The sequence below is a fragment of the Callithrix jacchus genome, chromosome 14, assembly GCF_049354715.1.
Source record: "Callithrix jacchus isolate 240 chromosome 14, calJac240_pri, whole genome shotgun sequence".
Taxonomy (NCBI): Eukaryota; Metazoa; Chordata; class Mammalia; order Primates; family Cebidae; genus Callithrix; species Callithrix jacchus.
In genome coordinates this window covers 103,215,959-103,240,617 of record NC_133515.1, presented here as the reverse complement: position 1 = coordinate 103,240,617, position 24,659 = coordinate 103,215,959, and the positions used below count along the sequence as shown (strand labels likewise).

At 47.1% G+C, this 24,659-nt stretch overlaps 1 protein-coding gene across 50 annotated transcripts in view; it reads left to right on the top strand.

Moving 5' to 3' along the window:
* Positions 1 to 24,659, top strand: part of LPIN1 (lipin 1) — a 160,451-nt gene that overhangs the window by 126,268 nt on the left and 9,524 nt on the right. For 34 of the 50 annotated variants that reach the window (XM_078348477.1, XM_008981120.5, XM_078348474.1 and 31 more), the window contains 5 exons: positions 1,973 to 2,052; positions 9,681 to 9,807; positions 11,168 to 11,316; positions 11,827 to 11,913; positions 21,562 to 21,714. In XM_078348477.1, the coding sequence (XP_078204603.1) occupies positions 1,973 to 2,052; positions 9,681 to 9,807; positions 11,168 to 11,316; positions 11,827 to 11,913; positions 21,562 to 21,714 (596 nt within the window). Of the gene's footprint in view, positions 1 to 1,972; positions 2,053 to 9,680; positions 9,847 to 11,167; positions 11,317 to 11,826; positions 11,914 to 21,561; positions 21,715 to 24,659 lie in introns of all 50 variants that reach the window. The other 16 variants (XM_078348459.1, XM_078348456.1, XM_078348455.1 and 13 more) reach the window with 1 other exon arrangement.

The window sequence follows — 24,659 nt, the reverse complement described above, 5'->3', positions numbered from 1 at the left end:
GCTGCTCCCACATATGTTGCTCCTCACTTAAAGCCTTATTGTGGTTCCCCGGGGTTCTTATAATGAAGGCTGGTGTCCTTACCACGGCCTATGGCGCTTGTGTGTTCTAGCCCCTGCCTGCCTCTTTAGGCTCATCTTTGCTGTTTTCCTCTGCTGTCTGTGCTTTGGCTTCCATGGCTGAAGGTACCTTCTACCCTGGAGCCTTTGCACATGCTGTTTTCATTATGCAGTGTTCTGTGGGCCCCTCGCCCCTGCTTCGCTTAGTTAACTGGCAGATCCAGTAGCCCTTTCTCTGCAGATGAGTCTGGTCTGCTGTCCTCTGCCTGTCAACTTTTTCTCCATACATTTAGTCACAGTTTATAATTATGTAATTACTAGTGTGACTATTTGGTGAGCCTTTCCTTTCTGTCTAGACCCAAAACTCCGTGAGGCAGAGACCATATATGGCCCTGATCACTTTGGTGTTCCTGGTGCCCATATTGGGCCCAGAGTAGGGGTTTGGCAAATATTTGTTGAAGGCACGCTGATCACTCAAGGAAAGTAGAAGGCACGCTGATTGCTCAACCAACAGTCAAGTTGGTGGTTTTAATCATAAGAGAAACCTCCTCCATGAACTCTCTTTATGCCATTAGTTGAAAGGGAGAACGTTTGCTGGAAGAGTTTTATCAAGATATAATTGTTCTTTGACACCTTCTGTTAGCATATCTGAGTTCTATTTGTCAGTTTGACTGATCTCTAAGGGCTACAGACGCATGAGTGCAAATATACATGCTTTATACTAAAGGACTTAAAGCATAAAGGGACTCTCTAGTTTTCTTACTAGAGAACAATGCTCCAGAATTTAAGGTGGAAGTATATTTCAGCCACTTCTTTGTAGAATATCCACATTCTCTCCAGTTTGAATTAAGTGAAGTAAGGAACAGTTATGAAATGAAATATTTCTTTGCAAATCTGAAATATACTTATTTCACTTAGATACATATTTGGGAAGTAGCCTAAGAAAAAATTGCTAATAGTGGCGGTTCTGTTACATGGCTCAATCAACAGAACATAGCTGGACATGTTATATCAATTATTTGTGTGCCTATAAAAAAGCCTAAAGAATATTTGAAATTAGTTCATGCTAATCATATGTTAAGACAGTCACCCTACTAATTGTTTGTATTGTTCATCTTCTTTATTAAAGGACCGTAGTAGAAATCGTTAACCTGTCTCCTGAGCAAACAAGCACAGATAAAGAGAGTCAGTCATTGACTCTCCGTCCCTTGGCATTTCTCTCTGGTCTCTTCTGTCTGGGGCCCAGTGCCCATCTCCCTCCTCCTCTGCCTGCTGTGTGCCTGGCCCTGTGTTTCAGACACAGCGTCTCCTTCAATCTTCATAGCAGAGTTAGGAGACGGAGAACATCACCCATTTCCCAGATGAGAAAGCGAAGTTAAGTGACTTGTCCAAAGTTTATAAGCAAGAGAAGTGGGACGGGGCCCAGGTGTTCTCTTAGAAATCCAAGTACACCAAGGGAGGATTTTCTGTTAAGAGTATGTGATCCTGGAAAAGAAGAAAATGCTCTCACATCTTCCCCAAGCAAAATATGGTATGAAAATATTTTCAGCAATTTCTATCAAAAATTACAAGAAAATATTTTGAAAGGCCCCCGGAATCCAAGCAGCCCTTGATCAAGCATTTGCATAAGCTACAGTGATGATGGAGTTTGGTTTGGTGCCACAAACGCTTACGGATAACAGATTCACTTCTGTCAAAGATATTTGTCCGTTTGATTGTATACTTCTTAGCAAAGGAGTGATCAGGACCACCGACAGAAACCGGCAGAGCCTCCCAGGGCGATTCCTGGGGTGGGCCTCACTGGGGAAGGGTCTACCTTCAGGGCTCCTGCCTTAAGGAAGCCCATGGGAAAACACCTGCCTGCAAGCCCCTTCTCCATGGTACTTCTGTGACTCTTTCTTTTCTCCTTCTCCAGGAAAGCAAGCCAGAGCAGTGCTTGGTTGGCAAGGGCCATAGCACCGGAGAGCAACCGCCGCAGCTCGGCATGGCCACCAGGTGCAGTAGGAGGCTTCCTGGGATGTGCAGCCCCTTTCCACATCCGAGTTGGTGGAACATGCTGCCTGGATGCAGACAGGTTCACCGCATGGCTCCAGCTCCGGCTCTGTGACTCACTTGGTGACCTGGAGCGGTTTATTTAACGTGGTTTTCCCATAAGCAAAATGGATGGAATTGCTCCCTTAGGTAGCCAGTTTGTAAAATAAATGTGAGGCTTAAGTGAGATAATATAACTGGAGCATTTCTCATGGTCCTGGTAGGCAATAGTCCTTTATACACAGATGACGGTGATGACGGTAATGACAATAACCGTGGCAATAACGACAGTGATGACAATCATGAGCAATAGCCCTAACACTAACATGGAAATAAGCTTCCCTTCGGAAGGAGCTTGCCTTTCTCTACAGTTTAAATACTGACCAGGACTGATGTTGATACTTTTAATATGGATTCATGTTCGCTTAGCATAGGAGAGGTGGATTTGGATGATACTGATCAGTATTTGTGATTTCTGATCAGGTGTTTTGTCTTCAGGTTTATCTCTTTGTATGGGATTGGAGGTGACTCTGCCCTGAAGACAGTCCCGTTATACACTAGTTATGACAGTGGTATTATATACCGACATGGACCGATTTGCACTATACCATCTTTTACTGATTACTTCATGTTTACAGTGTTTCCATGCTTAAGAAATCCAGGATTCCATTTCTTATTTAGCAGACAGAAAGTGCTAACAGATTAATTGGGGCCAGATCCACGTCTTACTCATTTTTTAATCTTGGAGGCCAAGCCAGTGCCCCACAGAGTAGGCATTTCCAAGGCGTTGCTAAACCGCTGAGGTTTTCTCCATGTGTTGTTGATTTATGGGAGAGGCAGGCGTGGGTTTCTATTCTCTGGCTCCTGGCCATGGCTCTGTATCTTAAACAATTTTACTTCTAGGATTCTTTGCTACAAACAGAAACCCACATGGGAGGCAGGTAGGAAACGATCTGATTTCTTTACTGTTCTCTGTGGAGAAGGACGGGCTAGAGACGAGTGTGCGGGACCTGGTAGGAGTGAGTTTGAATGTGACTCTGAACGGCCTGGCTTGCTCTCGCTAGGGATGCTCTTGAAGGGAAACCGTTCCGTTTCCCCAGTGGTGTCCCCTGGGCCTTTCCCCTGACCTGCCATTGGTCTGTGCTTTGCAGGAACAAGAAAGAATGGAAAGGCACCAGGGTACTGATGTTTCCCAGCTGGGAATTCTGAGTTTGGCTGTGAGTGCGCTTGGAAGGGAGAGGGCAGGTGTGTTGAGGATGGAGTCAACCAGACTTTAAAAAATAAATGGTTGTTTACTCCACAAGCTGCAGTGAAAGCAGCCAATTTTGGAGTCAGTCAGGTCTGGTTTGGAATCCCAGCTTTGCTCCTTGGTAACCATTGGATCTCAGGCGAGCTCCCTGACGCATCTGAGCAGAGGCACCAGTGTTACTATCAGTGGCCAGACAGGCTGGGATGGAGCTGGCCTGGAAGCTGCCTGGGAGGCACGTTACCCCGTAAGAGACACACAAAGATGCCAAACTGTGTGCCCTCATCAATTTAAACCAACTTTAATAACTTCACTAGAAATGCCCCGCTTTCATGGAATTCATTTTAGGAACTGTCTCTGTCTCAGCAATAGTTTCTAAACACAAGAGGTAGCACAGAGCAGGATGTAGAGCAGGGACCTTGTCTAACAGCCTTCAGTATGGTCTTCAGCATCTCCATCTGTGAAACATAGGGTTAAAAATAACACCGACGTGGCAGACCCCATCTCACTGGGTCTTTGCATCAACTTCGTGAGAAAATGATCCAGAGTAGAGAAACCAATTGGGGAGGCGGCTCTGCGGTCACCTGGAGGACACAAGTTCAGTCTCAAACCATACAGTTTCAAGTGTTTTAAAATAGACATTGTGGGCTGAAGGCAAGATGTCTGCCAAATCCATCCTGCCCTCTGCCCAGTGGCCAAGGCTGTGGGAGTCTGCCTCTTGCATCAGCGTGACCTGGATTTGAGACATGGAGTCAAAGGAGATCATTTTGGAAATTTAAGGTTTGATGACTACCCTATTGGATTTTACACTTGCATGGGGCTTGTAGCCCTTTCGTTTTGGCTGGTTTGTCCCATTGGAACAGGTGTATTTACCCTATGCCTGTAACCCCATTGTATCTAGGAAGTAACTCACTTGTGTTTGATTTTACTGGCTCATAGGCAGAAGGGACTTGTCTCAGATGAGACGTTGGACTGTGGACTCTGAGTTAATGCTGAAATGAGTTAAGACTTTGGGGGACTGTTGGGAAGGCATGATTGGTTTTGAAATGTGAAAAGACATGAGATTTGGGAGGGCTGGGGGGAAGAATGATAAGCTTTGGTTCTGTTTCCCCACCTGAATGTCACTGCAAATTGTAACCCCCATAATCCCCATGTGTCAAGGGAGGGACCAGGTGGAGGGAATTGGATCACGGGGGCAGTTTTCCCCATGCTACTGTTCTGTGATAGTGAGTGAGTTCTCACGCGATCTGATGGTTTTACAAGCGTCTGGCATTTCCCCCCCTTGCACCCCCGCATCCTGCTGCTCTGTGAGGAAGGTGCCTACTTTTCCTTTGCCTTCTGCCATGGTCGTAAGTTTCCTGGGGCCTCCCCAGCCATGTGGAACTGTGAGTCAATTAATACCTCTTTCCTTTATAAATTATGCAGTCTTGGGTATTTCTTCATAGGAGTGTGAGAACGGACTAATACAGCCAGTCTTAAACCTAGGGGAAGATGGGCCTCAGGGTCAGAGAGTCCGGTTTACAAGGGAGGGAGGAGGATAGCCACTAAAAGGGTCCCGTATACAGAAGGCACAGTGGCATCGCTGGTGCCATCTCTGCTCTAACCCCTTCTCTTACCCCTTTTAGCCATAGCAGATAGGACCCCAGGAGAGTGGGGAGAGCAGTGAGACACTTCCGCAGCTCTTCCCAAGTTGGAATCTCAGCTCTTACGGCTTACTTGGGGTGTCATGGATTTTCTCACTGTCCGATACCACCATATTGAAATGTGGGCAAAAATGCTTTTCCCCGTCAAATACAAACAGCTGGACCATCCGCCATTCTGAGTGAGTCACGCTATGGTTCCTTACCAAACCTGAAGAACTGAGAATCGACTCATGAAAAAGAACTCAGATTTTGAAAAGAGTAAAAGGTTCTCTTGAAAAATGTAAACCTTTTAATTTATACTTGCATCTCAGACTTCGAGTCTCCTTATTAGAGTCATGCAGTTGACTAAAAAAAAAAAAGTGTCGGAATGTTTTCCTAATTGACAGACTCAATTGACAGAACAGTCCCTGAAGATCCGTAATTGAGCAAACAGCTTGCCACTGTACAAATAATTAAAATACCGTTTGAAACGCGCACAGTGACAAGTGCTAACTTAGATGTTCACAGCTACTCTTCTGTGCACACATTTTCGAGTGACATGAGCCCTTTTGTTTTGTTTTGTTGCTTCTTGCAGATCCTGTAAAGCAAGCAACATTTAATGAGCCATTGTAAGGGATGGGGTGGGGGCTTCTGAACAGGAGGCATTTTCTTCTGTGCAGGGTGGTGCGATCTGGGACGTGGCAGCCACAAATGACCGTGTACTTGTCCCAAGCCGAAACCACCAACAGCCAACTGCACATCTCGCATTTTAGTCTTTGTATCTGTGTTTTCCTTTCTGTGTTCCTTCAAACATGGCATGCTGCACGAATTTAGTGGCTTTTCTTTTTTTTCAAAGCAGCAGATGGAAATCACAGCTATTCCGCCTTGCCTCCTCATCCCGCCGGCAGAGGTACACATCAATCTGTTGTCACCAAGAGCTTTGCTTCACATTTGGATCTCATTTCACTCCAAACTGTTTGGTTGGAACATAAACATTTTCCCATTCAATGAGGGCCCTGTAGCCTCATTCTTCTTCTGCTTGACAAGGAAATCTGCCCGCCCCGTCCCCAGCAGCATTTGCCAGCCTGTACTGTCTCTAGGACCACATATACCCCATCTGAAAACCTCCAGGTTGTTGGTTCAGAAGAACAAGCATTTTCATAGGATCTGTAGATGTCAGAACTGGAAGGGACTTTGGTCGGATCGGGTCATTTTACAGATGAGCCTGCTGAGGCCCAGGGAGGTATCCTCTCGGATGAGGCCTTTGCTGGGGCTTATGTCCCCGTCTTCCAGTCCAGGTGTCTCCAGTCTCTTACTTGCCTGCATCCTGAAGTTTTGGGTGGGTGTGATTCAGTTGTTCCTCTGCATTTAGACATAAAGAAGTCCTCACTTCTTAATGAATGCTTATGGGGTCAGAAAGCTGTAGGTTGCATAGGAGATTTCCCAGCACTTTGGGAGGCCAAGGTGGGCAGATGATGAGGTCAAGAGATCAAGGTAATCCCGGCCAACATGTTGAAACCCCGTGTCTACTAAAAATACAAAAATTAGCTGGGTGTGGTGGCGCACGCCTGTAGCCCCAGCTACTCAGGAGGCTCTCTTGAACCTGAGAGGTGGAGGTTGCAGTGAGCTGAGATCGCACCACTGCACTCCAGCCTGGGCGACAGTGAGACTCTGTCTCAAAAAAAGAACAACAACAAAAAAGAAATAAGATTTCTCCAAGGTGATACAGCCCGAAGTTATCAGAGGCTGGAAACCTGTGTTTTTCAGAGTCTAACCGCTGTGCCATCTCCATTCTACCAAGAGTCAGAATCAGCCCCCATTGTCATGGGATTGTTCCATCCACGAGTAGCTTACCTCTGCCACAGACCAACCATCATTCTAGTGGATGCTCCATTCTCCTACAGCACAGACTCCTGTTCCCATGGCCTGTTCCCCAGGGCTCTGTCTCAGGAATCTCCAAATCTTTGTCTTCAGCCCAGGTTTCTGTGTTGTGATTGTTTAGTCACAAACTCTGCACGAGTGGGAACAGGTTGTTTGCCGTGTCATTGATGCCTGGCGTGGTACGCTTGAGTGTTGATTGAATGAGCTGCTGGCCCCCAGCCCAAAGCCCACAGACCTCTCTCTCCTGGGGCCCGGGGAGCAGATCTTAGGGAGGGTCTGCTCATTCTAGGACTGGAAAGAGCCATGTCTCTGCACAAGTGTGGTAGAAACACAGAAGTGGGGGCGCTGTGGGACACTGTCCTCCTTCACATCTCCCCAGTAGTGGGCAGTATTGAGTTGTAGGGATCTTTTTTTCTTTTTTGAGACAAGGTCTTACTCTGTCGCCCAGGTTGGAGTGCAGTGGCGCAATCTTGACTCACTGCAACCTTCACCTCCCGAGTTCAAGTGATTCTTTTGCCTCAGCCTTCCAGGTAGCTGGGACTACAGGGACATCCCACCACACCCAGCTAATTTTTGTATTTTTTCTAGAGATGGGTTTTGCCATGTTGCAAGGCTGGAGATCACTTCTTAAATGAACGCTTACGGGGTCAGAAAGCTGTAGGTTGCAGAGGAGATCTTAAGGGAGGCAAGGGTGTGGGACCAGGGTGGTAGGATGAGAGGAAGTTAGCACTGAGAGGAGAGAGTTTATTGAGATGAAAAGATAAGACGCACACTGGTGTGTCCTGTGACATTTCCTTTGTCCACTTTTAAATGGGATTGTTTGTTTTTCTGCTGTTGAGTTGTTTGAGTTCTTTGTACATTCTGGGTATCAGCCCCTTGTCGGATGCGGAGTTTGCACATATTTTCTCCCGTTTAAAAGGTCATCTCTTCGCTCTGCTGTTTCCTTAGTTGGGCAGTAGCTGTTGAGTGTGATGTAGTCCCATTCACTTAACATCACTAATCAGGAAAGTGCAAATCAAAACCACAGTGAGACAGCATCTCAGCCCAGTTAGAATGGCTGTGATCAAAAAGACAAAAAGTAACACATGCTCGCAGGGATGTTGAGAGAAGGGATCTCTCAAACACTGTTGGTGGGAATGTGAATTAGTACAGCTGTTATGGAAAACAGTATGGAGATTTCTTAGAAAACTAAAAATAGAACTACTGTACAATCCAGCAATCCCGCTACTGACTGTTTATCCAAAGGAAGGGAAATCAGAATGTCAAAGGGACACCTGCACCTCCGTGGTTATCACAGCACGATTCACAGGAATTGAAGTGTGGATCCAACCTCATCAGTGGATAAATGGATGAAGAAAATGTGATACCTGTACACAACGGAGTACTGTTCAGACTTGAAAAGGCAGGAATCCGATCGTTTGTGGCAACGTGGGTGGAACTGGAGGCCATTATGTCAGGTGAAATAAGCCAGGCACGGAAAGACAAATATGGAGAGCTATAAACGTTGATCTCAAGGAGGTAGAGAGTAGAATGGTGGTTACCAGAGGCTGGGAAGGGTAAGGGGGAGAGGAGGATGAAGGTAGGTTGGTTAATGGGTACAAACATACAGTTAGATGAAAGGAAGAAGTTCTAGCATTTGATAGCACAGTAAAATGACTATAGTTAGCAGTACTTTATACATTTCCAAATAGCTGGAAGAGAAGATTTGGAATATTCCCAACACAAAGAAATGATCTCTGTTTGGGGTGACAGATATGCTAATGACCCTGATTTGATCAGGGTATGCATGATAGTTTGACATATGCAAATACATGCATTTATCAAAATATTACATGCACCCCATAAATATCTACAATTAATATGTCAGTAGAAAAATAAAAAATAAAGACTTAAAAAAATAAGCTAGAGCTGTGTATACGCTAACGTTGCCTAGAGGAAGGTGCTGAGCTGGAAGCTTTGTAGGAAGGCAAAATACCGGAGGGCTTGGGATGTGCTGCTTTAGGGCCACTCAGCCTTTTCCATTTAGTGAAAGGCATTTACTAAGCACTTCATATAGCATTGAGGCATTTTCAAAGATAGTGGTCCTGGGAGGCAGAGCTAATACTACTGGGTTGGGGATTATGTCGTAGCATGATTTTCATTGAGTGAACAGCTAACTAGAGATATGCTTTATGTGAGCTATTTAAAGAAAACGAGCCTGATTCCCACCCTGCACCTCCCAGCTCCCCACTAAACAAAAAAGTCTAGAAGAGTTGGGGCACTGACCTGTGTATTCTGAGCAGGGAAATCAGGTGTATTCCTTGCTCATGGGATGAGCCACTGGGGGATCCTGGAGGGGAGAATTGGTGAGTCTTCCTTGCTTTCACTGGCACCTGTCTGTAAGTCCTAGAAAGGCCCTCATTGCTTGGAGTTGTATATTTGGTGAGCTTTATACAGGGAACTGACGGATGAGTTTGGACTGGTAGAAACTTGGACTGGTAGCGCTTGGTCTGCAGTCTCAGGAAGAGATCAGAGATAGAGAAGACAGCGTCTTCCTAGGCCAACAGGGAGTTTAACCCGGCTTGTCATGAATAGGAACCTGTTGGCTTAAAATAGTGATAGTAGTTCATCAATAGGCAAGTGAAGGAGGAGAGGCAGCCCCCACATGTGTAATGCGAGAGATGCATGAATGGGGACGTAGTGAGAGTTCACTGATAAATTTAACTTCTTATGGTAAATGACCACCCAAGAGACGGGACTCAGGAGAGACTGGATTGACTTAGTCATCGATCCAGGGCTGACGCATTTTTCATGGCTACCCAGATGCATTTTCTAATTGGTGATGACATCACTTTGTGTTCCAGGGTAAAGCATGAATCATCCTCCAGTGATGAGGAGCGTGCAGCTGCCAAGCCGTCAAATGCAGGCCACCTCCCGCTTCTGCCTAACGTCAGCTACAAGAAGACTCTCCGGCTGACTTCCGAGCAGCTTGTGAGTCTCCCAGGCTTGACGCAGCTGTGTTGTAAGCATGTGAGGTTTCTGCAGACTCCTCAGGCTGTGCGATGGTTGGGGTGTGCCCCTCACTTCTACTTCCTGTCACCTTTCATCCCGACGGGCCTACAGCCCCTCAGCTGGGTGCCCGATGTTTCCAGCCCAACTCAAGCACTATCCAGGCTGGGTCCCCAGCGTGACCTTCCCTTTTGTCTTCTTTTGCTGGCCGGCCCTGGAGGATCTTTACTAGAGTTAGGAGGAAGGCAGCCTGGTGGAGCTAATTCATCCTGAGGTGTCAATCACTGACAGACTTGAAAATCACCTGAGCGTGTTTTTGCTTCAAGAGAGATGTTTGTTAACCCAAATGCATCACTTAAATTCGTGGAAATCAAGCAGTTGTGATAGAATTTAGAGAATTTCGGGTAACCAGGAGGACCGTCTGGTCATGGCATCCTTTTTTTTTCTGTGTGTGTGAGATCAGTTTTAATTAAAAGCCCTTTCTTGGATCCTGCTGGTCATGGCCAGTGAGCGCCTTTGTGTCAGGTCTTCCACATTTCTCTTAAGAGTTAGTGGGGAGCCTGGCTCAGGTGTGAGGGTGTTAACTAGGAAATGATAAGGGACAGGCCCAGACAGCCACTTAGGCCACGTGTGGGACCCTGCAGCCTGGGAGTCTCTGTGCAACTCATGGCTCCCCTGGCGACACTGGGCACACCTGCAGTCAGGCAGCCTGCGGGTCTGAACCACCAGCTGGTGTGCACCAGGAGTCCCGGCCCAGAGACTCAACACTGCTCAAAAATCACTTTACGTTTTGAATTTGGTGTAATTTATTTGGGTCTAGACTATATTCTTTTGGATAGGAGGCACGACTGGTAACTGAGACTTCTCTTTTTCCAGTTTGTGTCAGTATAATCATCATTGAAAAACATGGTTACCTAGGGAAATGTATTTTCACACTAGGCTTAAATTCGTCTCCCTGAACCATGACCTTCCTATTTAGTCATGGAGTGCTAAGTGTGGCCTGTGATTGATTATGCCATAGAGCCCATCATTTCACCCTGGCCGATGACTCTAATCTGAAAATACTGAATTGAATTAGCACCATCCTGGGAAGTAGAACACCTCTGTAGCAAGCAGGCACGTTGCATCATAAGGGAGCCTGAGAGAGCCGAGGATTCATTTTGCCTGTCCAGCCCCAGAAAGAACCAGAACAAGGAAGGGAGGAGAAAGAATTATACAAGGGTCCAGGACAGTGACTTGCTTTTAAAGCCTTATCCTGCTTCTCATGGAACAGAAGCCAAATGCCCATCAATCAGGGCCTTTTCCTCAAGCAGACAAATATTAATGGTTCGTGTTTTTTCAGAAAAGCTTGAAGTTGAAGAATGGCCCCAATGACGTGGTTTTCAGCGTCACCACGCAGTACCAAGGCACCTGCCGCTGTGAGGGCACCATCTATCTGTGGAACTGGGACGATAAAGTCATCATTTCTGATATTGATGGGACGATCACCAGGTAGGTCCTGCTGACTTGGGGGCCATGGTGGATTTCTTTGCTTCACCGTGGGGCCACCGGGCCTGGTGTTGGCACTTCTGCTCCCTGCATGGGACTTGCACAGTCCCACTTCTGGTGCAGTTGGAGCTGCTCTTGTGGTTTTAGCTCCTTGGTGTCAGCCATTGTGTTCAGGGCTTGGTGGTTGTGTCCCTCTGGGGTATTGTCTCTCTGACCTGGTTGCTTCTGTCCGGGCTTCTGAAGAACGCCCTTTTGGAATGGCCTTTTCCCTTTGATTGAGCAAGCCAGGCGCCTTGATGCGTGATCAGACTAGAGGTGTCCTTCTGTGGATTACCATGTCCCTCTGTCAGCATCAACTTTGATGACTTGGGCTTTCTATCCAGAAAGAAAGTCATGGGTCTAGTTTGTGTGTGTTTTCTTTTCTTTCTTTTTTTTTTTTTAAATGAGGTCTGAATGGTGTGATGAATCTGAATGGGATTTTAACTTTATTTTTCTCTTTTTCTCTTCATTTAGATCGGATACTCTTGGCCACATTTTGCCTACCCTTGGGAAGGATTGGACCCACCAGGGCATTGCTAAGCTGTACCATAAAGTGAGCCAGTGAGTACAGAGTCCCTGTTTCCTGACTCCTGTGAACGCTGGTGTGTGCACTGCACTCTGCATATGGAATCTTTCCTGCCCCAGCACTAGGTGACTTGCAGAGAGGGCTGCACCTCAACCAGGGAGGGGCCGTGGGGCCAGGGGTGGCAGTGGAGAGTCCAGAGTGAAAGTGAATCCCAGCAACTCCAAATCTGAATTCGATACCAAGAAACAAGAAGCACAGTATAGGGGAATTGCTTACTAGGAGAATACAGACGGTGGCAGCGTGAGGGCCGAGATTGAGGTTCGCTTCATCTCAAGGGATGGCAACGGTGGCCAGATGAAGAAACGGGAGCTTATAATTATATAGGCCAAGTGATTTTCTGTGGGCTAAAAAGTTGCTGATTCCAGGCGAGTTTTGGCCGCATTGCAGGCCCTGCATGGTGTCCACCTGGGCTGTCGATTGCTCCGGCAAGTGGCCCAGAACAGAACAATGGCCACCCTGGGACCCATAGTCCCAGGAGTCAGGTGTGAGAGGAGTTCTCCGACTGCTGTCCTGTGCTGGGTACATGGGTTACTTCACTTAAATCTTACAGCAATTCTGAAAAGCCCATAATGTCATTTCTGTGTTTAGATGAGCGAAATTAACTAGGAGAACTAAAGTGATTTATCCAAATTCTCATTGCCCTCATCTGCTTCCAGGGTTTAGAGCTCTGCAGGAATTCTCCATGCCCCCTAAAACACCCCCATTCTAGCTTGCCAGGCCCAAGCCTCTCTCCCCTTCAGTCGTACCTTCTCCAGCCTTCTGTGGCCTAGAGTCTTCCATGCCAGTGAAATCTCCCCCCAGAGCATTCTGTTCTCAGCCAGTTAGAGCTGGAAGATGCCTCTGCCTGAATCAGGACAGCCCCATCTCTCCATGGTTGGGGAAGGTGAGCAAGTTACATTCACACTTAGTAAGTGTCAAGATGGAAGTCCCAGGCCCGTGGTTCCAAGCCCCATTTGCTCATCTCATGTTGCTGATGCTAGGGAATGGACAACCATCCAGAGCTGCTTCTAGAACTCTGTGAACACAGACGAATGAACTGTACTTTCCTGCCCTGCATCCATTCATCCAGCCAGCATTCCTCAAGTCCCTGCTATGCCTCATCCTAGGGCAGGTGCCTGGGATTGCCATGAACAGGTCTCTGACCCGAGACTATGATCCAGTAGCGAGAGAACCTTATACCCTGGTAGGATTAACAGCTTCAGATTTTGTTGGGCACATGCCTAACAGAAAGTTGCAGGTGCCAGGACAAGTCCCCCACAGTAGTCCCAGCTTCTTGGGAGGCTGAGGTGGGGGGATTGCTTGAACCCAGGAGTTTGAATCCAGCCTGGGCAATGTAGTGAGACCCCCATCTCTCTAAAAAAAAATAAGTATGTACATTTAAAAAGCTTCAGACTTCATCTGAGATCCCCAAGCTCATTGATTTGACTTTACTTTTCTAGATTTCATCTTTTAAAAATTATTAATATGAGTTATGCATACTTCTGAAGATGTAAAAATATTAATAAAAGAGGCCAAGATTGTAGAAACTTTAAAGTGCAGAGCTTGTGTTGCCCTCCTTCCTGCTCTTGCTTCAAGCGAATCTCTTATTTAAAAGGAGAACTACTGTTGGGCCGGGCGCGGTGGCTCAAACCTGTAATCCCAGCACTTTGGGAGGCCGAGGTGGGTGAATCACAAGGTCAAGAGATCGAGACCATCCTGGTCAACATGGTGAAACCCCTTCTCTACTAAAAATACACAAAATTAGCTGGGCATGGTGGCGCGTGCCTGTAATGCCAGCTACTCAGGAGGCTGAGGCAGGAGAATTGCCTGAACCCAGGAGGCAGAGTTTATGGTGAGCCAAGATCGCGCCATTGCACTCCAGCCTGGGTAACAAGAGCGAAACTCCGTCTCAAAAAAAAAAAAAAAAAAAATAAGTAGAACTACTATCAACCGTCTGGTTCTATATTGCTGAACTTAAAAAATGCATTTATATCCCCCACACACATACACTCACATTATTTAATTATTCATCAGATCTTTTTGCTTCATTTTATGTAATATTTGCCTTACTCTTTCGGTTGCTGGGCACAACCCTGTCATCTAGATAGACTGTACTTCTTTAACTCGCCCTCTGTTGATGACCACCTATGTGGTTGCCACTTTTTTCCTCACTGCTAATGGTGATGCAGGAAACGTTCGTCTACAGGGCTTATGATATATAGCATATGTATAAATAAATAAAGAAGACACACACACTTAGGGAAGTCCCTCTGTAAAGTAGATTCCCAGGAGTAGAATTGCTGGGTCAAAGGATGAGCACATTTGGAGATTTGATCAGTATTGCCGAATTGCCCCTAAAAAGGTTATCCCGGTCTGCGCTCCTGCAGACGGGGTATGTGCAGAGCCTTTCCCCACAGCCTCCCTGCAGGCTGACCTTTCATTTAGAAGGATTAATCTACTCCTGAGCTGCCTTGACTTGTGTGACACTGAAAATTGCATCTATTTTTAGTTGAAGGAAAGAAACCCTCCTGGGTCAGGATATTGAGTAGTGCACAGCCTTATTCATTTGGTTTTTGGAACATAAATCTATTTCCATCCTAACCGTTAAACAAACACCATTACTTTTTAATTCTTTTTGGTGTTGGTTTGTCTCTCTCGGATTTTCTCAGAAGAGAAATCTTCTGAAAAAGAAAGCCGTGTCGCTCACTGAAGAACCCCTGACCATTCTTTTCCCGGATCGGTTGGTTTAGAATGAGTGAAACCTGATCGTTAGGACCCGCAGATGCTGCGGAACACTTCTGCGGCTGTCACTTTGGTTGAGAGACAGGAAGAAGCATGATGGGCTGTGGAGACCCAACAGTTGCCTGCTCATTGAATTGGATGCGTGTCGTCCCCCGCACACGGTCAGGCTGTGTGATTTGCAGGATGGCGGAGACTTCTGAAAACCCATCTTCAAGGCAACTTTTCCGCGACCCTCAGGGCTCCCTGCTCAGCATCACAGGAGAAGGTGCCAGCTCCTTGGTGTGGCATGTGAACCCTGGCCCTTGCAGGTTCCAGCCTTTTGCCAAGCCCTTATGTTCAGCTGCTACTTCTCAGCCCTTCCTGCTCTAATCCAGCGACTCTGTTTATACTTTGCTCTCTGTTCCCATCTTCCTGCCTTTGCTCCTCTGGCTTTACCTCTGATTTTTGCCTCTCAATATTTTTGCAGTCTTTAATGCCTGCCTCAAATGCCACAGCCCTCAGGCCATGGTCTGCCACCCTGGTCAGCTCTGTCTTCTCCCCTGTCCCTGGACTTGCTGGATTCTATGTGGAGACTGGAGGGCTTGGGCCTGGCTTGTTGGCTTTGGTCCCCACCAGGGAGGACAGGCTGGATATGATGGCAGCTTCTGGAGCTGACCACTGATGAAAGTAATTCCCATCCTGGCAGCCTCTTACAAGCCTCCTCTCACAAGGGCCTTAGCAACTACCCCTGGGAGACCTGTCAGGCTAAGAATTGACCAGGCCTCACTCTTTTGAATCTGTATCATGATTCCTAGAGAAACACTTAGAGAAATGGTTCGCATTTTAGGGTATTAGGTAAAAGATGCCGTTTACAGTAGGGTTTGTGGAATTTTCCTGATACTGTTTCTCTTGAATTTGGGTATGACTTAAATTTTATGCACTGTAGTATTTGTCTAATGAAAAAGCTTGTCTTCAGCCGAGTGTGGTGGCTCAAGCCTGTAGTCACGGCACTTTGGGAGGCTGAGGCAGCTGGATCACTTGAGGTCAAGAGTTTGAGACCAGCCTGGCCAACATGGAGAAACCCCATCTCTACTTAAAATACAAACCTTAGCTGGGTGTGGTGGCAGGCACCTGTAGTCCCAGCTACTCGGGCTGACGCAGGAGAATTGCTTGAACCTGGGAGGCAGAAATTGCAGTGAGCTGAGATCACACCAGTGTACTCCAGCCTGGGTGATAGAGTGAGACACCATCTCAAAAAGAGAGAGAGAGAGAGAGAGAGAGCACGAGAGCGAGCAAGCCATTCTTGGAGTTAGTCACCTGCCTGAAACAACAGCGAATAAGGACAATTTTGTTTTCTGCTGAATTTACTTGTTTGGATCTGGTCAGCCCATGAGAAATGATCCATAAGGCTAATTGTCACCTTGTTCATAGAGAGGGTATAAAGCTGGCATGAGTATTGATTAAACAGAATAAATACAAATGGAAGATACAGGAACCAGGTGTATTCAAAAGTAGAAGGAAAGTCAAGCAGGACTGTTTCCTAAAAAATCTAGATCATTGAGCTAATGGGTCTTTGGGGGCCTAAATGTGGGTGATAATTGTTTGAATTTTTGACCTTATTTAATACATGCTTTTATATTCATGTAACCAGAAGCCAGTGTCTTTGTGACTTAGGAAAAAGGACACTTTCCATGTTTCCCCAGGTTAGTTAGCTCCACTGGGGCCTAGGTATGTGATGTCCCAAGCCAGTGGACTGAAAATGAGAGGCATCTGTAGCAGACTTGTTAGAGTCATTTTTATTTTTTATTTTTGAGACAAAGTTTCACTCTTGTCGCCCAGGCTGGAGTGCAATGGTGTGATCTCAGCTCACTGCAACCTCTGCCTCCCGCTTTCAAGCGATTCTCCTGCCTCAGCCTCCCAAGTAGCTGGGACTACAGGCATGCGCCACCACGCCGAGCTAATTTTGTGTTTTTAGTAGAGACGGATTTCACCATGTTGACCAGGCTGGTTTCAAACTCCTGACCTCAGGTGATCCGCCCCCTTGGCCTCCCAAAGTGCCGGGATTACAGGCGTGAGTCACCCAGATCTTCTCACTTCTCCTGCCTGCAGCAGTTATTTCGTTCATGTCAGCACCTCTTCGTTTATTGCACTCATCGCCCTCTGCCAGCAAGAGATAGGATAATGCAGTAAATAGAATGTCTGATCAGGAGTCAGCGGCCAGGATCCCAGCAGCCGTTAGCTCACCCTGGGCCCTGGGACCGAGTACCTTCTGCACTCTGCGCTTTGGTTTCTTCTTCTGTAAAATGAGGAGATTAGGCTAGATGATCCCTGAGGTCACTGCTGACCCAGGAATGCTCTGCTTCTGGGTTGTGTGGATTGCACAAGGACGGATGTCATTTTTCCAAGCCAAACCTCAGCCCAAACTCAGGGATCCGCTAGACTCTGGATGCACTAGGAGCTGTCCTAGGTGCCGTTGGGGGTGCTGAGCAGTCTCTCCCTTCAAGAAGCTTGTGGTCTTGTGGGAGGAGACACTTAGGGCTCTCTGTAATAAGCAGCGAGGGGCAGGTCGAGAGAGAAAGATGCTGTTTTTTATTGGACATACGTCAAGGAGAAGTTAATTTTGATTGGCCAGAGGAGTCAGAGGAGGCCCCTGTGAGAAGGGGGGCTCAGCTGAGTCTCCATGGAGGAGCAGGGTTTCAGAGGAGAGGAAAGCTCGCACAGGTGGAAATAGGAGCGAGGGGGGAGGCCGGGAGATGAGCAGGTGTTTGGTGGGCTCGGAGGCTCTGGTGCAGACGGTAGTGTGAGTAAAATGTGAAGCAGGAAAGTAGGCAGGAACCAGGCTGCAGAGGGCCTGGCAGGCTACTCACCAAGCCCGAGTGGGGCTGCGCCTTCCTTTCTCAAGGTGGCTGGTGACCCTCTCTCCCTTTAGGACAGCAAATGGGGCCACAGAGTCCTTTTTCTCTACAGCAGTGGCTCTCAACTGACAGACGTATGGCAGTGTCTGGAGATGCTTTAATGGACATAACTGGCTGTGCTGTTGACCCTTTAGAGGGTGGAGGCCAGGGATGGTGCCCAATATGTGATGACGCAGCATTGTGGGGCCTCGCTCCCCAGCACACACTCATCCCATCTCAGATGTCAGTGTCAAGAAACTCCAGTCCAGAAGCTTATCTTGCAAAATGCTCCCAAAGGTAATCTTCGCAAACTATCTCACTCTCCCCGAGTGAGTGTCATAAGCAGGATGTAGAGATTAGGACAGAAGGAGAAAACTGTGTGTAGCAAGCCTGGGCACAGATTCCTCTTTTTTTTTTTTTTTAACAGCTCTGGTGTTCTTCCAGAGCCGTGTTCCAGTTGCTGAGAATGCCAGAGGAGCAGGGGAGATGGGTGTGCATATTGCACCTTTATCCACTGGCATGTCCTACCCCAGGGTCCCTCCTGTCCTGCCGGGTAATTATTGGTTTTCCCCAAGTACTCTTCTCCCGTGGGGAAGGGCTGTGCCGTGCCTGTGGGCACCCCAAGCCCCGCATGCAGCCTGGCACAGGAGTGCTCAGTGAGTGAGTGTACATTGAAGGAACGATGGAAGGAACCTGCAGGTTGAGCAGGGACTTGGCCTGGACCGGCCTGTGGGGCATGTCCTGCCACTGGCCTTCTGAGTGAGAGGTCTTCCCCGTGAGGGGTGCCATGGAGACTTAGTGCTGCCTGAGCATCTGGTGGGGCACTTGTTGGCACTAGAGACAGCTTTCATTGAAGGCAGGGGGAATTCTCTTCCACCAGCAAGCATTTTCCCCATTAGGTCACCTTGAGCTGGCTTTCCAGCTAAGTGTAGTTCCGTAAGCATGCTGGCATGCTGATGGCAACTCAGTGGCATGGCCCAGCTGTGAAGTGTATGTGACAATCAAGTTCTGAGTGAGGTTAGCATCTTAGATCTCTGTAAGTGGCAGCTTTTAGGACCTTGAAGTGAAGAGCTATACATGGAAATAGTGATTTCTTTTTAAAGATTATATTAATTAGATGGCTAAAATACAAAGATGTTTAGAAGTTAAAAAGATCGGCCAGGTGCGGTGGCTCACACCTGTAATCCCAGCACTTTGGGGGGTGAGGTGGGTGGATCACGAGGTCAAAGATGGAGACCATCCTGGCCAACATGTGAAACCCCATCTCTACTAAAAATACAAAAAATTAGCTGGGTGTGGTGGCGCATGCCTGTAATCCCAGCTACTTGGGAGGCTGAGGCAGGAGAATTGCCTGAACCCAGGAGGCGGAGGTTGCGGTAAGATCACACCATTGCACTCCAGCCTGGTGGCAGAGCGAGACTCTGTCTCCAAAAGAAAAAGAAAGGAAAGAAAATTAAAAAGATTGTTTGATTTTCAGATACATCTCTGTATTCCAGACAAGCTGATATATCTAGATTCTTTTTGTCTTAAAACTTTCCCATTTCTTACTTTTAAAGAATGTATTATTGAGCATTTCTTGAAAGGTCCATTGGCCATTATAAAATATTCATGGTAGGGCAATACATTGGATAGGAAGTGGGTAGCTTATTCACTCATTCAGCAAATATTCACTGTCTGCTACATGCCAAGTACTGTTTTTGCACTGGGGTTGTGGCAAAGAATGGGACAAAGTCCCTATCCCCCGGAGTTTATGGATGAATGAGAGATGCAGTTGACAAGGGACTGTAACGTCATGTTAGTGATCAGTGCTAGGAAGAGAGGGAAGGCAGAGTGAGGGCCAGTGCCTGGGTGAGGAGTGGGGGGTGCATGTGTTTCATCACGTTGGGGAGGTCAAGGGAAGGACCTTCTAGGGAGGTGGGATCCAGCAGAGACCTAGAAGAGGTGAAGGTATGCACAGTCCCTGCAGATTGGGGGAATGGTGCTCCAGGCAGGAGGAACAGCATCGGCAATTGCCAGCGCAGATGAGTGTCGTGAGCTGGAGGAAGGATAGGAACACCTGTGTGGCTTCCCAAGAATGAGGAGTTGGACAGTCATCGCAGATGGGGTGGGGGTTGGAGAGAAAGGCGGGGAGCAGGTCTTCTTCATCTCACAGGCCACGGTGAAGGCTTTGGACAATGCCTGCGAGAGGTGGCAGCCTTGGGAGGGCTCTGAGAGTGAGTGGGCTACAATTTACATTTTCTTAGAGCACCACACAGAGTCAGAATAGCATCAGGGAGGCCATTCAAGATTGTCCCAGCAATGGAGGCCAGGAGCTGTGCAGTGTGGATGTGGTGGGAGCACTGGGTGGTGCTGAGGGGCGGTGTCTGGGGCGGAGCAGAGAGGACCTGCTGATTGTATGTTGTAGGGGCTGAGGGCAAGTGGACACCGACGGGGCCCCTGAGGGTTTGACTTCACACCGGGTTAGGAGAGCCCCACTTGCTACTTGCCACTTGCAGCAGTGGCCCCGAGGAGTCTTGGGGTGACTTGGGAGGAGCCATGGCAGTGTGTTTGGTTTTGGAGGTACCCAGTTTGAAGTGTGATGAGTACCGTGGGGTCCACAGTGGGCGTGTCCTGCATAGTGGGTATAATGTGGAGTTCATAGTGGCCTGCAGCTTGGGGGAGGGGTCTGGGCAGGGTTGGTACATTTGGGAGATATCAGTGTATAGACGGTATTTTAAAATGTTTGAATAATATATTTTACTTAATCTAATGTTAATATTCAAAATGATGTCACTTAGACATGTAATCAATATGAAAACGATTCATGAAACATATACCTTCTGTTTTTTTATAATAGACTTGGAAACTTGGTATGTATTTTATACTTACAGCACCTCTCATTTAGACACTAAATTGTTGATGATTGATAAAGTGAAATGGAGTCCTGCTAACGCAATAAAGTCGCGTTCAATAGAATAGTATATGTTGCTTAGTGTAGATGCGGCATTTAGAGCCGTGGAAGTGGGTGAGAAAACCAGATCCTCTAGAGAGTGTGGGGGGGTGCGGAGAGATGAGGCCTGAGACCCTGAGCGCTTGTGTTTTTTGAGGCTGGCAGAGCCGATGGGAGCAGTTGAGCCACCATGTCTGGGAAGGGGTGGCTGCTGAGGAGACCACCCAGACACTGTGGAGGCCTGGGAGCTGAGAGACTCAGGTGCTCTGGAAGAAGGAGTGAGCCCCCGAGGCAGATGCACCTGGGAAGTCCTTTCCAAAAGAATTGGGAGTTGACATCTGGGTTTGGCAAGATGCACATCGTAGGTGACCTGTGCAGGGGCAGCAAGGAAGGGAACGAGAGTCTGCTTGGAGTGTGAGGAGGGGAAGGAAAGTAAAGAAACAGACTCAGTGCCTATACACAGCTCTTTGGAAGATCTTTGCTATAAAGGGGAACAGAGAAATGGGGTCTTAGCCAGAGAGAGACTAAGGACGTTTTGGCGCACGTGCGTGCGTGCGTGGTGTGTGTGTGTGGTTGTTTTGTCTTGGTTTGTTTTTAGGATGAAATGAGAGATTGCAGAATATTTATGTGCTGATGTGAATTACCTGAAAGAGGGGGAACCTGATGTGGTGTGTGTAGGGGTGAATGTACCAAATGCTGAAGCAAAGTGTGTGAATTGGCAGGTGGCTGTGGACCTGTCGCAGGGGTTCTGGCCAAGAGCTGGGACCAGGGGGCGTTCGAAGGGCTCAAGAGCAGGCAGGTGAGCCAGTTTCATCCATTTGAACCTCAGTTTCCATAGCAGTAAAACCCAGGGAAAACACTCACCCAGCCATGTTCTCCTGAGGATTAAAGAAGTGGGGAATGCAAAAGCGCTTAGTGAATTACAGTGGAAGGTATTTAAGCTTATCTCTCCATCACGAGCAAGATTTTGTAGAATGTGGACTTTTATATGTGGGGGAACTTGAAACAGTGCCATTCTTACAAAACAGGGATCAGGATCTGTGAATACCAAAAGGTTCCATATCTGATGCCATGAAATGTGAATGTTTTATGTCTTTCAGAAATGGATATAAGTTTCTTTACTGCTCTGCCCGTGCCATCGGGATGGCGGACATGACGCGGGGCTACCTACACTGGGTCAACGAGAGGGGCACGGTGCTCCCTCAGGGGCCCCTGCTGCTCAGCCCCAGCAGCCTCTTCTCCGCTCTGCACAGGTACCAGCCCTGCTCCCTACATCTACACATGGGGGTCTGTTCCAGCCCTCTTTCTTCCTCACTGTGAGTTTTGTAAGAAGAGCCTCCTCACTGGTCTTCTCCAACTAGTATCCATGCTGCGTAGCAGGCACCAGAAAAATCATTCCAAACACAGGTCCACACCTGTGTTCGCTACTCGTGACTCTCAGGCCAAAGTCCAGACTCAGGAGCTTGGCGATTGATGGCTCCTCTCCAGTCCCTACATCTCAGTCTGTGTCCCCCAGACCACTGCCTCTGCTTGGAGCCTTTGCACATGCCGTTCCCCTCTTTATCGGTTGCTCTCCTGCTCCATCTCTCCTTGAGTGGCCTGGATGAATCTTAATGGCCCTTGGACAGTCAGCATCTGTCTCATCTCATTAGGGATCCTTAACTGGCCCGTCTACCAACTGCCATCGTCCACCTGGCCTTCGACACCCATCATACTTGTGGTTTTTCTGTCTTAGAGTTCTGGGAACACTGTTCATTTTAAGGGTCCTCTAACAGACCACTAGCCAATTTCTGATTACCTTCCTGCCTTCACCTACTGGGCCATATCAAGGTTGCTAAACCATGGAGGAAAACACTGGGCGTCCCTGTAGTTGGAGGCCCAGCGTAATTCACTAGACACCTGGCAAAGCAAAATCTGTGGTTGACCATGGGACATTGGTTCCTGCTGAAGGCTGATTATAAGTATCACAGACTTGGTCTTTATGCATGTCATTGGTGTGGTTCCACCTGAATTTGAAGACCAGATGAACTGCTTGCTGCTGCTAATCATGCAAAGAATGGAAAAATCTAGATGAGCCCCAAATGCCTCGTTGATTCTTGTGTATTTTCCTTTAGGTCTGTAGGTACCTTTTGCATCACAGCGTTGTTTTATGTAAGCAGTAGCTTTTCTCCTGTAGTAAAAGATCTCAGATTGAGACATGCGTGTTCTTGGGGAGAAAAGTCAGGAACAACCTGGTGTATTTCAAGTCCTCAGAGTTATCACAACAGCATTGCTCTCAATAGAAATCCTGATATTTTAATGCAGTTATGTCCCGAAGCTATGCTGACAATTTGCAACAAGCCATTCATCAGCCTGTGTTAAGTAGTAAGGCTTTGCTAGGCTAAGCAAAAAGTCGACACCATTAGGCTGACACCATGACACCAACAATAAAGTTAAAGTGATCCTTTTCATTTCCTTAGTTAAATATCATCGGCCAAGGTATATTGCTTTTTCCCTGGGAGGAATTATTTTAAAAGCCCTAACACTCATTGTTTGTATGTCCTCTTGGAAGGCCAAAGTGCTCCTGTGACAAATTGCCACCAGCCTGGTCCTTCCCAGGGCTGCTATCAAGCCAAAGCCACTCCTGTGGAGTTCTCTAGAATTGCTGGCTAGGTCTGCCCTAACACAAATGACCTTCCTTTTTTTTTTTGAGTTCCGGGATACGTGTGCAGAACGTGCAGGTTTGTTACGTAGGTATACATGTGCATGGTGGTTTGCTGCAACTGTCAACCTGTCATCCAGGTTTGAAGCCCCTCATGCATTAGTTGCATTAGGTATTTGTCCTAATGTTCTCCCTCCCCTTGCTCCCCACTCCCCGACAGGCCCCAGTGTGTGATGTTCCCCTCCCTGCATCCAGGTGTTCTCAGTGTTCAGCTCCCACTTACGAGCGAGAACATGCGGGGTTTGGTTTTCTGTTCTGTGTTGCTTTGCTGAGAATGATGGCTTCCAGCTTCGTCCATGTCCCTGCAAAGGACATGAGCTCATTCTTTCTTTATGGCTGTGTAGTATTCTGTGGTGTATAAGTGCCACATTTTCTTTATCCAGTCTATTATTGATGGGCACACAAATGACATTCCCTAGCACAACTCTTTAACCGGGTGCAGTTCTGATTCTACTGCTAGGTCTGAATTAGGATGAAGCAGAGGAGTGTAGTGGTGGCTATGTGTGCGGTGCAATTGGCAAAAGCAAGCCCTCAGCCCAGGATGGCGATCACTTAGCCTTTGTTCCTTAGCCTTTTCCCAGTTGACAGCTTTATTGAAAATAAACTTAGTTTTATGTCATTGAATGTATTGTTTCCTCTGCAGTGTGTGCTTTTCGCGTATTAACAAAGTCTGACCTGTAGGCATGAAGACAGTCCTCCTGGATTTTATCTGAAGGTGCTGCTTTCACATGGATTCATTTAGAGTAAAGTTGTGGTGCATTTTATTTGACTTTTTCCTATATGGATATTCATTTGTCCCAACACCACTTCTTAAAAGGACTGTCCTGTCCTTGCTGCTCCGAGGTGCTACTGTGGTCATAACGTGAGTGTCTGTGAACGGGTGGTTCTGTTTTGGGGCTCTTCGTTTTGTTCCATTGGCAAAGGCCTGGACAGATTGGCCAATGCCATAGTGTCCCAGTTCCCACGGCTGCAGAGGCTCCTCACCTTCCCAGCATCGGAAGTGCTAGGCCTGGCTTTCTGCTCATCCTCGGAGTTTCTAGACTCAAATTTCATCAACACATGCAAAACCCTGTTGTGAGTTGGATTGAAATCACAGTGAATCTGTAGAGCAATTTAGGAAGAAGTAATATCTCAAAATTATACTGGATCTTCCAATTCAAGAGTACTGTCAACTTCTTCATTTCTTTAGGTCTTTGCTAATGTATTTCAGCCATGAAATATATTAGGAATTTTAGCCACGAAGATCTGGCACATCTGTTAGGTTTATTCCTAGACATTTGATTTAAAATATCATTTACACAATTACCTTTTCTGCTTGTTTCTGATGCACGAACATGCAATTTTTGTACATTGTTTTTTGTACATTGACTTGTTAACCTTACTAGTCTTATTAATTCTGGTAATTCATGTGTAGGTTCATCTTTTAATGTGCATATTTGTTTTTTGCGATGACAGTTTTTTCCCTGCATTCTTTCTAATACATATAACTTTTATTTA